This window comes from Montipora foliosa, chromosome 1 (genome assembly GCF_036669935.1).
Source record: "Montipora foliosa isolate CH-2021 chromosome 1, ASM3666993v2, whole genome shotgun sequence".
In the NCBI taxonomy this organism is placed as follows: domain Eukaryota; kingdom Metazoa; phylum Cnidaria; class Anthozoa; order Scleractinia; family Acroporidae; genus Montipora; species Montipora foliosa.
The window spans coordinates 47,923,107-47,940,110 of NC_090869.1; the positions used below are offsets into that span (position 1 = coordinate 47,923,107).

General features: G+C 37.4%; 1 protein-coding gene across 2 annotated transcripts in view; it reads right to left on the minus strand.

Moving 5' to 3' along the window:
- The window catches only part of LOC137999949 (sphingosine-1-phosphate lyase 1-like), a 51,339-nt gene that overhangs the window by 126 nt on the left and 34,209 nt on the right, over positions 1-17,004 (minus strand). For both annotated transcript variants that reach the window (XM_068846000.1, XM_068845991.1), the window contains exons 9-22: positions 15,476-15,530; positions 14,181-14,254; positions 12,892-12,980; positions 12,644-12,680; positions 9,987-10,058; positions 9,071-9,106; positions 8,294-8,436; positions 7,299-7,365; positions 6,125-6,190; positions 5,340-5,457; positions 4,851-4,905; positions 3,823-3,969; positions 1,899-2,019; positions 1-1,250 (exon numbers count right to left, since the gene is read on the minus strand). The exon at positions 1-1,250 is cut by the window's left edge and continues 126 nt beyond it. In XM_068846000.1, coding sequence (XP_068702101.1) covers positions 1,119-1,250; positions 1,899-2,019; positions 3,823-3,969; positions 4,851-4,905; positions 5,340-5,457; positions 6,125-6,190; positions 7,299-7,365; positions 8,294-8,436; positions 9,071-9,106; positions 9,987-10,058; positions 12,644-12,680; positions 12,892-12,980; positions 14,181-14,254; positions 15,476-15,530 — 1,212 coding nt within the window. In that variant the 3' untranslated portion in view covers positions 1-1,118. The remainder of the gene's footprint in view (positions 1,251-1,898; positions 2,020-3,822; positions 3,970-4,850; positions 4,906-5,339; positions 5,458-6,124; positions 6,191-7,298; positions 7,366-8,293; positions 8,437-9,070; positions 9,107-9,986; positions 10,059-12,643; positions 12,681-12,891; positions 12,981-14,180; positions 14,255-15,475; positions 15,531-17,004) is intronic.

Genomic DNA, 17,004 nt, shown 5'->3' on the forward strand with positions numbered 1-17,004 from the left:
CGTAAAAAGTAAAACTTCGCTGTAATTGAGGTTAATTTATACCAGGTTAGCTTATAAATTTAAATAATCAGGTAAATTCTTCATTTCATAATGCTTGGTTAAAACTTGTTTATATTAGGAGACTTAAGATTACGCAATGATATCCAGAAAACACTACCTTCTGGAGACCGAGTTAAATGCCTACATTTGACAACAATTTCAATAAATTATATTTGGAATTAGGGTTTCTCAAACCATCCGGAAACACTTCCCGCCCGAGAGTTATTTTGCGGCCAAATTACTCCACATAACAAGGACATCTCTAAACGCAAAATAGAAACCGTTGAATTATGAACACACACAACAAACAGACAGTGCTGCTTTCATGAATAAATTAAACACAATCGACGGATAATCGCAGTGAAAACGACCCCTTTCCAAAATGGCGACTAAAATCTAAGGGATTATTGAAACCAGAAGAAATACTAGACTAGACTGACGACAATGTGATTCACTCATTTTCACCTGTTGTGAAAGTTTCTATTTTTGAAATTTTTTTTCCATACAGATTCATTTTCAAGGCGAGTTTAGTCCAAAATGTTTGTGATGATAACCCAATAATTCGACTCAAATCAAGAAACAAGAAAGGATTTGCATCACTTTGCTTTTTCGAAGGGTGAATTGTTAGTATTCTTTGAGAGCACTCGCGTGATAAGACGGCCATGTTGGCACCAAAACGAAAGAAAAAAAGTAGCTCAAGATTTGCATTCTTCTTTCAACCAACATGGCCCCTGTGACGTCAGGTGTAATCAAAGAATAACGAAATAAGAAAATCATTTCAATTTTCAACCAAATTTCAATAGTCTTAGATCTTCGCCTCCTTACGAGAAAAAGACTGAAGGCCATACAAGATTGATGAATTCTACTTTCCGTAAAGCTGTATCAGCCGACGTTTTGAAAGGGAGTCTATAACAGTTGGGTTTAAAAAAAACATGTCCGGAGTTTTGAGAAAAGGATTTTTGCAGGATGAATAAATTAAACCAAGAGGCCTTTTACACTTGTACCAAACAGGACAAGTTAGTGTAAAGAGATGACGCACTATGAAATAGTCGTAAATCACAAACATGGTAAAACACTGTTTAGTTGTGATGAACTCCATTCTGCTGAGGTTGTCTGGTGTTAACGTTGTATACGCAATCAAGGAATCCACGTGCTACTTCAGCCACAATGGACCTGTCTGGTATGCCTTGAGCCATGCCATAAATGGCCGCCTAAAATTAACAACAAACATTGCGCTGGAGACTGACTTTTGTCAAATGATTCTCGGGTTGGTTGGTTGAACAAAGGCACTTGAAATAACTCGCCGTCTCACAGATGACAAAATAGGGTCGTCCATTATCTTAGTACCGCTGCATATTTCTTTTCCTCAAACTAGCAACACTAAGTGTAGTCTTTTGTACCATCGTCAAACTATTTTATTTCCCTTCCAGGTAGAATTGTCATCAATTTGCAAAAAATGTTAGAAGAGTGACAAAGAACTTCATGCATCGAGAAATTAAAATGCTTCCAGGGATTCTCCTCGCAAAAAGCAAAAAAAGCTGCTATTACACAAATCGATTCCACGAACCACTCACAAATTTTCCTAACTTGAACTACGAAAAATATATGGACAAATGTAACTCCGTTTTCGTATTAGAGTGGCTACATAAAGACATCTACATGATTTACGCTAAGCCAAAAGCAAGGGCAGACATCAACCTTATCCAAGAGGGAAAAGGGGGAACTATTTACGTAATTCCGCGGTTATGGAATGAAAGGAGACCCGACCGACCTAGTTCGCGATCGCAGGGCAACCTCTACTTGTCTGCTAAAAGCGGGAAAAAGGAAGACCCAGGGGAGAAGGTTTGGTAAATACTTACCATGCCTTCCTTGTTGTTGTGCGGTTCCTTCATAAGAGAAGTACAGCATTCTCTTACATCCTTCAAAAACGAATCTGCAACACCCTCCTTAGTGGTCAGGTGAGTCACACACAAGTGAATGCTAGAGAATGAATTAAGTTACATAATTTTAGATTTATTGATCCCTTTGTCAATGACAATGGCATGTAAACGGTTCCGATACGTTAAGAAATACAGGTAGTTGGGAGCAATCAGCGTCACGAGTGTCCCGTAGCTCTTCTCCGCAACTTCAACATCAATCGTTTTTAGGAAGAACACAAGACTATCAACGCCACAAAGTGACCCATAAATTCTGTTCCTCAAGTAAAGACAAACACCAGCTGGATTCACCCAAACCAAGGAATAAAGTGAACCCTAAGGCGGCCTTCATAGGACAATCCACGAAGTTGGCAAACTCAAGTTGGCGTGTGTGAAAGACACAACAACAGTTGTCAAATATGTTGGCAAACTGTTGGCGACAAATAGAACTTGTCTCTATTCTCGCCAACTCTTTCGTGTTGGAAAACTCGTATTTGACGGGTGAACGATTGGCAAACATGAGTTTGCCAACACGGGTTTGCCAACTTTAGTGTGTCGTGTGAACGAGGCGATACCCGAGTGGATCCGCAGACTACTTTGACAATGTTCTGACGAAATTCATTGTCAATAACAGGACAGACGCATAAAAAACTGACATCAATTTGTATTTTACAGAAACAAAAAGGCAGAGGGGTCAAAGTTAAGTCAAAACACGAGAAGAACTGGAGACAACAATGCGAGAAACTTCAATATGACGCGAGCAATATCGTGTCATTATCGCATAAATTATAAATTTTTGTGTGTCTGCTTATTGACAATAAAAATTAGCCAATGAGCGCGCGAGAATTTTACAGTCATTGTAAAAATTGTGTTTGCTATCTATGATGTGCAGCGTGAATCAACGAAGAATCGTTCATTATTTCCGTTTACTTCATGACCGTTCGCACCAATCCAGTTTACGATACTTTGTCCACATTTTAAAAGAACGAAATGGAATAAATGCAATATGAAAACACGAGGAAACTGCATGCATTTTTTATTTCCAGTACATGCCAAAAGTTAAATACTGCCGGAGTCCGTGATTGCGTCAGTCCTTGCGCGCGCGGCGAAACCACAGAAATATAAATCTAACTGGATTTGTCAAAAGGTGCCTGCGGAAATTGTGAAAACAAGCCAATTCTGCTGCTGTCACAAAGTAAAAAGAAGCTACCCTCCCCACCCCTGTGCTTTGGTCAGACAACTGCCAATCACCACCCCACGCCACACTGTGGGTTCACTCTAATTGGTGATCAAAAGCAAACTATCATTCAGGCCTACACTAGTCCAGGAAAAATTGCCAAGGCATCCTACACTGTAAAGTCTCACTTAACAAGTCCACAAACTCCAACTGCAGTTAAAGTCTCAAAGCAGCAACCCCCCCCCCCAGCCGTGTGCTTTTGGCACACAACTCAGAGTTAGAACTGTCCCTGGGCTGTTTGGAAAAGCAGGCCTTGACGGCAAGCCCCCTCAATTTTGAGCGGCCACACTGGCTTTAACACGGGCTACGCCCATGCTCAAGCGAAAACTCCAGCGGCTACCTTTTAGCGAATTCGCTCAGAATTTAAATTTTATTCTTTGTTGTTTTCATCTCCTTAATCTTACAGTGCGACGCGCCTTACCGTGGCCACCCAACAAAGTTTTTTTAAAACTTCTACGCCAATCAGCAAGAGCGAATTTGATTGACAGCCACCCCTCCTTGCAAAGTTCGCACGGTTGTATTTGAACACCGTTGAATGGGTAGTTTGAGTTGACGTACTTACTTAAGTTTGTTGGGTGGCCACGGTAAGGCGTGTCTCACTGTAACCTGTTCTGTGACAAAGACACAAACCTTGAGGGAAACTGAAGTGAATTGAGATTCCAGCCTCTTTTAGTCAAAGCATTGGCAAGAAGGTAAACATCAAAATCATAGGATGCAAACGCCACTACACTGACTTCAGGCTCTCCTAGTACATAGATACCTTTGATCATACGCAAGCTGCAGGAAACAAGACCTTGTTATTTTAACTCACACCGTAGAGCACAAATACCACTTTGTATGCTTAAAGATCCCAAGCGAGCGTGGCCAAAACTCTCAGAATTTCCGTAAGAGTATACCTGATTATGCGTGTGGTATGGTCGGACAATTTAACCCTTACTTGAAGGGTTGCTGAAAATTCTGCGTGACTCGTAAAAACTATTCAGCATAACAGAGATTAAGTTTTGCGTTAGCGTGAAACGGCCAACGGTAAGCTGCTGTTTGTCACAAAAGCATAAAAATTCTAGTTCTATAGAGGCAAGCCATCTGAATTTCTCAGGTGTCTATAAGATACAATTGTTTGAATTGCCCACTTACGTGCGCGGATCATTTCTCTTTTTCGTTCATACGTTGCGTGTGTTGCTAGGAGTGTCACGGCTCGAATAAAACCGAATAAGATGGTTTTTTCTCTTTCATTTTATCCTGATCTTAAAATTAACTTTACATTGAGGCTGCAAAGCTAATATTTATTGAGAACTAATTTTATCACACGCCTATGGTACAACTTCGCTGTGCCACTACCACACAAAATGCCACTAAAGCAACTACGTCATACACTTCTTTCACAAATGGCCGAATTTTTCTTTTTGAATATTGCATTCTTAAGTTTGCCTAAAAAGATCAAGAGCTTAAAAACTGAAACTTTATTTGGCCGCCTATTGAAAGAGGTCTTCTCAAAACTGAACTTCAACGCCTTCCTTGATCAAGATAACCATACTTTTTGGAGACAAACAGACTGCAAAGAAAAAATGATGGTAAAAGGCTTGATAACCTAGCTTTTTGATATTTTCCCTCCAAAAGTTCGAGAATTACGAATAAGTTCAAGTAATAAGATAACTGACCCTTCTTCGATTTTTTGCCTCGTCTGTATGATTCTCCTTGTACTTTCAACATAACCTGAAAGAAAATAACAGCTCATTAGCCATCAGAAACTCTTACAAGTACTGATCACATTAGTGAGGTTTCTAAATAACACGCGACCCACCACAGTCTACAGACAACAGATATCACCTACGCCTTCGAAAATAAGTTTTTGATATACATTTTGTCCTTGTTTTTTACAAATCAGCAAGGTGAAATGACGGATTCTCCAAGCACACAACGACAACTTTTTGATTTTCATTTCTCAGACGAGCATTGTTCCTCCTACCCAACCCCCCCCCCCCCCCCCCCCCCGTCCCAGTTCATGAAGGTAACGCACTGATAGTGAGATTACTAGAAAAGAATCACGAAAGGTTTTAACGTCTCTAAAAAAATAATCTGTATAAATGTACAACTTTTCGAAAGACTAGCAACCGTAACTAGTCGCAGTACAAAATAACGCCCCCTACCTGCCTCTCCAAAGTACATCATCGTGGCCCAGGTTGCAGCAATGACAGCACCCTGCCTACTGCCGGGCATTGAAGGACACACATAGATACCTCCTGGCCAATCAGGAGCTACAAAGAACTGGTGACAAACAAAAATAGGAAAATTGATTACCCAAGCTGAAAAAGTGGTAATTACTGTTCGTTCCCGGCCCGAGCTGGTGAAACTGCAAAAAACTGCTTAGCATTCCTGAACGGCTGATTTGCAACACAGTTTATTGTAAAAAGTCGTATTTAACGATTTGAGAAAATAAAATAATATATTTCTTCGAAACGTCGTTTGGATTTTTTGCAAAAAGAATCTTTGTTCTCCATTATGCAGCCTATATGAGCAACTTGTTCCAAGCAAAAGCTAGTAATATGCATTTTAATCAATAAATACTTTTCTCAACGAAAAGAGTATACTAATGGGGTTTAATGAACGGGTCAAGCAAACGTTTAGCTGTTGATTAGCCATTGGTTGATGTACACATTGGAGTCACTTTCAAGGTGCTGGAAGTGCTGGAATTTTTTTTTTCACTTTCCCCTTGAGGGGTTCAGAAAAAGCCGTTGGTATATTTCTACCACTCAAGCCACTCTTCAAGCCACTCAAAGTGATGAAAAATCCCAATGGGAAGGCTGGTATTGGGAAATTTCCATCAAGAAAGTTCCTCATAGAAAAATAATAATAACAATAATAAACAGCAAAGCCTGCTTCTGGCTTTAAATTGTTCAAAATGGTTGAATGGTGCAATTGAATGCTTCCTTACTTGGAAATGTCTAAGTTTCTTGCTATTGTACAATATAACAGAAGATCCCTTTGGTGAAAATCCATACTGGAAATGAGATAAGATGGTATCCTGTTACCACTGATCATAAAACACAGATAATATAGATGTACATCCAAATAGAAATAACTGGAGGGAGATACAGAAACTTGCTAAGGATGCACAAAATAGTATTTTCCAGTGCCCTGGGAGTCCTATTAATATTTACTTCCTTGGTTTTTTGTGACATTAACATTAGCAAATTAATGACAGAAAAAACACAGAAGTTCAGTATTAATTTTTGTGACTATCAAAGATGATTGAATTGTGAGTCTTATTTTGTCCATTTTCCCTCCTCTGCACTCCCTCCACTTTAGGTGATTCAAAGAAAGACTCGTGAGAGTTATAACATTCTCGCAACCACAAGCTCACACTGAAACTATTTTTTAAAAGCTTAATATATTAAAAATATTAACTGATGTAATTGAAATTCAGATTCTTCATTTTGTTTATTCCTGGTTTCACTCATTACTTCGACCAATCTTCAATGATTATTTTAAAAGCACCTCTTCTACTCACTCACATTCAACTCAACAGTCAACTAATGACAACTTAATTTCTTAAACATACTAACACTAATCAATATGGTCTAAGGTTGCTTCGAAGTAGCAGTTCTCGGTTGTGGAATTCCTTAGACAAGTCTTCAAAGAGTATTTCTTCCCTCTGGGCCTTCTCAAACTTGATAGTTATAACAACTAGACAATCTCAACTCTATTCGAATTATCAAACATAGTTTAAATCTTACTTAATAATCTATTTTACAGTTTCGTAATATAGGCAGCTTTCATACTTTCTTTATTCATTTTTATCATAACTAGGTTAATTAGCTTTAAATGCACTGTAAACAGCAATTAAATTTTAGTCTTGGGCTCCCCACTCGATTAGATTGACAGTCACCCACTCGGGTAGTTCAGACTTTCTTTTAATTTCTTGTTATTTTGTATTTCAGTAATAAATTAAATATTTCATTTTAATTACTGTAACCTTGTAAATAGGCCTAGAAGTAAAATAAACTTATTATTATTATTATTATTATTATTATTATTATTATTTTTATTATTATTATTATTATTATTATTATTATTATTATCTGCAAATTTTCATGCAGCTGGCATACCTTATGAGTATCACATGATATACTAGTAACACCATCAACTGTAAAATCAAATGGAGAAAGATCAAACCTGAAAAAGGAAATGTACAAATGATGCAAAAAACCAATAGCAATAATAAAATTTTATTTATCAACTCTCACGTTCTGAAAACAAGCTTTGTCTAAAACGGGAAAAAAGGAATCACAATGTGTCAAACAGTCTAGACAAATCATGATTTGACAAAAGTTGAAATGTACATGATGATGCCTCATGATGCCAGGAATGTAAAAGCTATTATTTTGGTTACTTGACATGTTGGTGAAAAATACTACTAAGTAGGAATGGAATCCACCTTTTTTCATTTCCTTCAAATAGTCAAAATAGCTCCTAATCAAAATAATGATCAAACTTTGTTTTGATCAGAACTGCGTGTGCATGTCTTAAATGAATTGACCCTTTCCCTCCTACGAGTAAAAATTATAGTTGTGTTACCAACATGTACCTTTAAAGGTTTTGATGAGTAAACCGACTGAATCAGAAGGGACTGCTGGCAGTCTATCCAAAAAGTGACATTATTATTATTAGATTTTACTCTAATGCCAGACGATTTTACTCATCAAAACCTTTAAAGGTACACTTCAGTATAGTAACTACAATTTTTAATTTAACCAATTAAACAACAGAAATAAACGGTAAAAAAACGACGTTTCGACTGTACTTCGGTCATTATTATTATATATACACAGTTTCAATTTTAACATTCACTTGATAATGACTGAAGTAAAGAATAGAATATTCCATATACAGTGACAGTTGTGGAAGTGGTAGTCCTGTTCCCCACAGTGGCTAAGCAGTGGTTTACACATGTACACAAATGCGCAAGCAAACATTAGCTCAAGGAACATGTCTGGACACTTCAATTTAGTGTCATGATTGGTGTCTTTTGTCTTAACAAGAGGTACATGTGCTACAGCATATGAAAACATGTAGGTTGCTTGTGTTTTCCCTCTAACAGTACCCTGCTTTTTTCATGAAAGGAATCAAAAATCCACCCAGGCAAGCATCTACATGAAGTCCAGTGTCATATTTCTTGGCAAGTTTTGCTATATCCTCAATGGGATCCATAACGCCATGAGGAAACTGAGGTGCAGAGCCAACAAGCTGAAAACAGAGGGAAAATGATAATTCATTGGAGGTACAATGTACTAATAACAAATTACGTTCTTCTGTATGACTGGAAGAGTGATTCAATGAAAGAGATGTAGACATTTGAATGAATTGCGGGCCATAGACGAAAGAGAGAAATGGTCCTTGCACTCAGCTGGACAATTTGAGCAATTGTCTCAAATAGACACCAGAAAAATTCAGGCCCCAGTTGGTGAAACAATGGATAGCACTATCTGCCAGATAAAGCACTATCCAGTGGATTCAACTCCTGTTGAAGCAACCTGAATTTCTCAGGTGTCTATAAGAGACAATTGCTCAAATTGTCCAGATAGGTGTGAGCATCATTTATCTCTGTAGTCTATAGCCTGCAATTCAAACATAACAGATTTCTCCTCATTGAGTCCCTTCACAGGAACAAATGAGCCCAACAAATTGACCTGCTCCCAACTGTGTGGGTTCATAGCTCAGTTGGTAGAGCATTGCACTGGTATCGCAGAGGTCATGAGTTCAAATCCCACTGGAGCCACTTGAATTTTTGCAGGTGTCAATAAGGGACAATTGCTTAAATTGTCCAGTTAGGTGTGAGGATCATTTCTATCTTAAGAGTGATTCAGTTTGCAGAACTTACCGCAATTGTGTTCTTTGTAATGGCTTTCTTCATTGCCTATGTAGAGTCAAACACAAATCACATTTTGATGGCTGCCATTATTAATGCACAATTTTTATCAACAGTAACCTCTCTTCATAAATGAGCTCAAAAAAGGAAAAGACACTCCTCTTGTATTTCTTATTGAAGTCAAACGATTTTAGATAACCAAAAACTTGTGCCACTTTATACAACGTAATTAGAGTCAATTATTTTCAGTGTGGCAAACAGTCTTTGTGCAGAACTCTTTGTTTAAAGAACATTCCATCACCTATTATCTTTTTTAGTATTAAAACATTTTTATTTTTCACTTTTTGACTTGATAATGACATTTGCCAAACAATCGAAACATTGTCTACAAAGTTTTAATATGTTTTATTGCAATTTTTATTGTTAAATGATTGATTGTGAGTATTGCAAGGAGCTTTGTGGCTGGCTTCAAGTATGCTAAATTGTAAATTACTCAAATAGTTCAATCCAGAAAACCCGCTAATGTCGACAAGCACTCAATTTCTAAACAAACTCTTGTGACAACCAGAGTACGCACCTTTTAAATCCTCAAGATGCACAGGATTGGTGACTGTAAGTAATAACTTGCCCCAAAGGTGGACATTAATGTGCTACCTCATCATCTGTGTACACTGTACGTTGGCATACACACAGGTACAAGTGCTCAAGTACACTAAGTGAATCCCATTTTTCTTGTTTAAACACAAGACTGAGTCATCTTACACTAATACAAGTCTTTCACACCTATTCAAATAATGCACCAAGAATTTCAGCCCTTCCACCAAAACCCAGCAGAGAGCAATAAATACTGTAAGTATGCTTAATTAGAATGATCTGAAGTCGGCCCTTTAAACTTTGTGTACCATAAATCATTATTTTTGTTTCATACCTTCACATCACATTTTCTTGTTTTTTCATCAACAGGAACATGAACTAACTTGAAGTTGAAATAATGCGCTGCCTGATAACATAATAAAAATAATAATAGAACTTTATTTTCATACAATAATGTTTAAAGCCGAATAGCTTGTGGGGTCATGCACAAATCAAATTAATACATAGCAAATCATTTTGGTTTTTGAGGAGAGGAAAAAAACAGAGTAGAAAAACCTCTCGGAGCAGAGCAGCGAACCAACAAACTCAACCCACATGACACCGGATATGTGAATCAAACCCGAGCCACATTGGTGGGAGGCGAGTGCTCTCACCACTGCACCATAACTGCTCCCAATTTATAAAAATGAAACCCATATGATACAGTAATATGCAGGGGTTTCACAATAAGTTTTTTAGTAAACGGCTGGTTTTGTGAAATAGGTGGCTGTGGCCCCTTTTCCCTATGGGGGTCTAGGGGCCTGCTCCCCCAGAAATTTTGAAATCTAGGAGCTCGGAAATGGCATTTCCAGCAATCTGAGCAACAACAGCAGTCACAGAAAAACACGTAGCAGCACATGGCCAAGTTAGAGGACAATTTTTTTGCACTCTAGATCTCTTGTTGAAACCAACAAAATATAGCTGCACGCTTTCTTGTTTTGTCTTCCATTTTTAATGAACAAGAAGAAGGACGCAGTGAACGTGACCAAGGCAACATTTGGCACCAGTCTTTCTCGTCTATTCATCCAACATGGCGGACTGCAAAGAATTGCGTTGGCGAGTGGCTAAAGCAAGTGCAAATAACTAGGAATAAAAATATCCAATGTCCAAAAAGGAGCAGAATATACAGCAAAAGGTTCCTTGATATTCAAGTTGTTTTATTGAATTTAAATAGATTGAAATGGATCAAACTGAAACGGTGAGAATCTTGTAATTAAATTTTATCGAAAAAAGTAGGCAGTGATAACTTAAGGAGTAACCGGCGGAATTCGCCGGTTGCTGGCTTCTAATGAAACCTCTGAATAGGGCAATATTTTTCAGCAGGACTAATCTATAAAAGGTGAAGTTATAATTTTCTCCAAAACTAGAGCATCTTGTTCTTCCTCCTTTTTTCCATTCATTTGATTTAACTCTGTTATGCTCTCAAAAAATGTGATCAAGTTAAATATACACTGTATCTCTTTGACATCACTCATCAAAAGTGTAAACAACATCCTTTGCTGAAATATAATTCTGAGAATCAGAAATCACCTAAAACACAATACAATAGCTAGAAAATGTATGGGTAGTCAAATGGTGACAAGTGAAATTAGGGAATAATTTCACACCCTTTTTGTTCAAAATCAAATAATTTCCCGTCCCTTTAGACGAGGGAAATTATTTGATTTTGGACAAAATGCAAGTGAAATTATTCCCTAATTTCACGCTTATACCATTTGTTTAGCTATTAATATCATGGGTGACAAATTACGTTCATAAGATGCCATTTTGGCACTGCAGGAAAAATTGCCACAGCAACGTTGTAATTTATAAATTAACACTGAATGTTCGCACCAAAATTAAGGAGTAAGTTGCTAACATCTTGGGCCTCAAGGAAACAGAAATGTCCAGAAATGCAAGCAATTATCAAATGCATCTCTTTTCCCCAACTTCAAAATATTACTCATGTCTCGGAATACATACATCTTATTCGATGGTTTGACATATAATACACGCGGATATTTTGCGAGTTGCATAGTACGAGCAATGAGCACAATGACTGCAAATATTACATGTTAAACCATCGAATAAGAGATTTATTATTCCACTACAAACAGGTGTTATTTTAATTCAATTTTATCTGATGAGAGTGTTTCTAAAAAAATGCATCATCTGTCCTTCAGGGCGCTTGCGGACCATGTAAACAGCACAGAAAGCCAGCCAAATGTCCTTTATTTGATTGTATAAACAAAATGACCAGAGACAAGGGATGACAAGCTAAATTCTAAGGCCTTGTGTCGCATTGAAAACAATTTCTTTCATTGAAAAACTGCCATTTCATCCGTATTTGCTCTGTTCTAAACCGGTCAAACCGGGACACAACAGTGTATTACCGTCTCATATTTTGCATGTTCTCTTGACCAAATATGTTAAAATGGCGTAATAGTGGAATAATAAAGACAGTTAATGTCCCCCAAAAAGTCCCCAAATGCTGCTCCTCAAGTATACCCGACCTAAAATAATGCTAACTTTTACCCTAACCTTACTGTTAGAAATAGGTAGGAAATGTCTAGACTAAAAGGAAAGGAATGGAAAGGAAAGGAAAGGGTCTGAGGTCTGAAGGGGATACATTGTAATTCTCAATTACACAAAACACCCTAATAGTTGTTCTCTCTGCCATCACTAAGAGAAAGTAAACTATCCATTTGTACAGTAGTCATGTCAGTAAGGAAATTTAACAAATCGAAAGTGGTTCAGCGTTGTCTGTACTCTTATCGTCAACGATAATAATTATTATTCGTCATCACAGTGGCCAAAATGTTGTGGACACACGAGGCGCAGCGTCCCTGACAAATTGATGCGAGCATGACTCGAGTAGCGTTGGACATCAAGACTCTTATCAACAACAGTAAATTAGCCAATCAGATAGGGAGATTACAAGCAATTGTGGTAAAATATGGATTGTTAATTTACCTTGTCAAATGCTGCATGTGCACTTATTGGTGCCACACTAAGGAATAATGAAAAAGCATTGAACAAATAAATTTTAGAATGAGGTTACTGCTAACCATCACAAGCACTCAAGACAAACTTCAATTCATTTAAAACATCAAATAAAAAATATGAAACATCATGCAAATGAACTCTCAGAGCATTTCAATGCATCATCGTGATAATCGTTACACCTTCATTGTAAAGAATTCACAAACTTTAAGACTTACATCTCCGGTTTTTCAATACCACGATCAGTTGCCCAGTCACGATATGTCTTGCAAGCCATCAAAATGCTCTCTGTACCACCGGTGGTCATCTAATAATGGTACAAATCATCTAAGGTCATCTACAAGGATATCTAATAATGAGGTCATCTAAGGTCATCTAATAATGGTACAAAATGTCACAGACACATCGCAGCATAGTTTTCTGCCTTCTTGATTGCAAAATGATTTAATGTTACTGGAGAAGAAAATGATGCCAATATGCATACAAGTAACTTGCAACTGCTAATGAGAATGCAAAAACAAACACGAGATACACATCCAATGTAAGTGTAGGCTGTAGGCTTCAGGACATCGATGGTCAAAGGGTTGACAGACATACATGTACAGTATCACGCCTCTCACCCTTGTAATCATTTATTTTTGTTTTGTTTTGACCTTCATACATTAGATCTCACAAGCATGTCCTTTAGGTATTTCCTCTCTGTGTTATAAAATTAATTATGGAGGGTTTTTGCATTTCTAGTGTGAGCCAATGTCGACTCTGCTACAAGAATTTTTATCACTGTTCAGTCCTTAAATACAATGTGTAAAAGAAGAGAACAAGAGGGGAACCCAGGGAAGCTAAAAGCGAAGAACTTTTAATAGACAAAACACTGAGAGATCTGACAGTACAAAAATACGTTTGAAACTGACCAGCTAAACTCTTAAATACGAATTCTAATTAGCAGTGGGACCGCAAATCATCACTAACACCTGTGCCTATGTCAAACTGCGGTAAGATCTAACACATTTTCAGTAAAACACAATGTACTTGCACTTGTCAAGAATAGTTTGCCTCCAAACCACTGTGAAATAGTGTACGTCGTGTCATAATATACATGAACTAAAAAATGAGTGTGCACTTCACCAGGGTTTCCAGGTACCGAGATTAGCAAACTAAACCAAGGTGTTTGGATATCTTAATAAAGCTCGAGGCATGAGGGCGCTTTCCTTTTGTCAGAACTGGCCTACCAGACCCATCAATTTGCAAAGAAAAATGCGCACTTGCATCATGAAAATCCCTTGCATTCTCCTGGAGGAGTATGCCAGTCAGTTCTGTCAAATGGAAAGCTTCCTATGGTACATGATATGGCATACATGTACATGTATATCTGTTGAATGGCAGATAACTCAGTGAATTATCAATGAGTTTGAAAAGTGATGATACAAGACAAATAGTAAAAATAAAAGTTTCAAAATGCAGGGTTGTGATTAGGTTGCAGTTGAAAGTTAAATGTAGTAGTGATTACCGTTCCACATGCATCTTTTCCACCCTTGAACATGTTAACGCACATTTGCACAACTTCTGCTTCCATTTTCCGCACTGTTACAAGTCATTAATAAAAGATAAAAAAAAGTAAATCCAAGCCTTGTCAAAATGTAAGCTCACCAGCAAAATATACCGTATGCTCTTGCAGAGAAGTTCATAATGAACAAATCAACCACTGGAGTTGACTCACAAAGAAAATAATTTTTAATTATCAACCTTCTTCACTGCTTTAAGAAAATGTTAGTCAAGACACAACACATAACTGATAGCCTGGGAGATACGATTGAGCTCTCAATCTACTTCTCCATGGCTGTAGGCAGTAATTTTGACAATGTACTGGCATGTTTGCATGCATTATCTTTATCAAGACTAAATAGCATTAGATACCCTACCCTTTAAATTAAGAGCTTGTCTCCACCGCAACAGCATGAAATAGACAACAAGTTTGTGAATATCATTCCTGCATTTGCAGTTATAGTTAAAGCCAGGTCACTTATATCAGGGAGACCAGCAGAAATTGAACATTAGTAAGACTGACTAAACACAGATGAGAGACACGAGGGACTGTGACATCAACAATAACATTGCTGAATACCATCTACAGACAAACTACAGAATCGACTAGGACTCTGCTGCATGTGTTACCTACAGCACTTACTACTACCATCAGATTGTACTGGAAAGCTGATGCCTACAACTTCCCCCACCCTACAAACGACTCATCGACGACATCAACATTTACTCTATCATAGTACTGCCCAACATATTCTGCAATACACGTACAGACCTTAGACCTATAGACGGATCAAAATGCACCAATTACTGTTTAGTTTTCCCAGCCACTTACATCTAGGCTTAACTGACAGTCAACCAATAACATCAAGAATAAGTTGACCAATGACCGGAGTTCTTATAGTATCTACTGACGTTACACAAATCACTTGACTCTGAAGATGACTTCCGCTCAGGTTGTCAAAACATCAGTCAATGTCACCGCAAACAGTCCTTCTCAGGACTACACTCACCCGGATGATCGTAACTTCCTTTATTACGATATGACTCCTGGGTTCAAACCATTTACAATTTTATAATTAAACTGTAAAATAATGATCGTTCTCAAGGATCCTTATCGAAAATTGTAAATATACATGTAAGTACATGTACTACAGGTTATGAAATTTAAGGAGATAAGGGGTCCGTGTGTGCTTCAAAAACGTTAAAACCTTATCATAATGCTATCATAATCAATGCTTAAAAATAAAAGAAGATTTTTACCATCTGGAAAGATGTCGACATGAAGCGGATTACTCCAAGCAAACTTGGAATATACCTGAAACAACACAACATTAAAGCCATTCCAATGAGGTTTCTCAGGTCCACAGTCCATCTTGGGGAAAAATGATTTTTTACCCCTGGAACACTGTATACATGTAGTACAATAATCAAGCCTAGTTCATTATTAGATATCAAGATTGGGGGTAAACACATAACAATACCATAAAACACATTATTACTCTGAGGTAAGGCAAAGATCTTGCAATTCTAGTAATTAATAATTATAATTATTTATCTCAAACTTTAAAGCTGCCGTTACACATTGAAACTTTTAGCTAAAACTTTCAAGTTCCAGCAGGCATTGCACAGTGTAACATAAAATAATTCTGATTGGCTTACGTAGCGTAGTGTAACAAGGCCCACTGAGACCAGTTTTAGAAAGTGGTATTACACAGTGAATCTCTTGTTTTTATCACCATCGCAATTAATGCAAATGGTACAGAAGTATTTTTCATAAAACTTTTCTCACAACAAAAGTTAAAAAATAGGTACGCATTGCGCACATGCAGTACTGCAGTATCTTGACACAGCATGTTATTCCATAACTGTCAACTGCTGTGTTTTGTTTTCCAGGATATTCAAGTTGTTAGCTCTAATAGCTCTTTAGTTACATAGTTACGAGTAAAATACTAAACTCAGAAAGACTGAAGAAAATATAAGGGAATCAAATAACATTGGCATCAAGGCAGACATGCTGATCATTTCCAAGTTCCCTTCATTTTCTTTTTCACAACAAACTTTTCGTGTGAATAATACAAGATCACCAATTTGAAAACAGCTTTCACTGAAGTCAATCCCTATCATGCAGGGTTAGTATCTGGATGGGAGACCACTCAAGATATAGGACTTGTGGTCATATAAGCCTGCTTCATGCAAAACAAATACTGATGGGAAAAGGAAAAGCAGAGACATTTGATTTATCAAAACATGACATCCATCAGACCAATGTGGTAGTGTGTTGTGACAGCATGGAAAGTATTCTTGGGAAAAAAAACGAAAAAAGTTAGGACTTAAGTTCTACACAGTGGCTGGAATTTGCTGGTTCACTACATATACGTAGCCCGTGTTTCCATAAGGTTCCAAGTGAGAAAACAAAATTAAATCGAGAATTTTAAAACTGCCATCAGCAAGAAAATTTGCGACAAGAAAAAAAAAATTTTCTGCCACGAATATAAAAGGTTAGTATGAGCAAAAACAAATTTGGGAGATTTTTGCAACATCCAATTTGTCTCTTGTACTTTAGGCTGCACAAGTAAATCACAAAATTGAAAGCAACATCAATTTCAACGGCCTACATTGTATGTTACCAACGACTAACGAAAGAAGGGATACACCTCTAAAAAAATGACGTGGCAAGACACAAGGTTTTTGATTTTGTTAGTTAGTTTTTTTTCTTTCAAGTTTTATTTTATCTTAGTCCAACAAGAAATGTGCGAATTCAACACAAAGGTCACAATCGTCCAACCCTC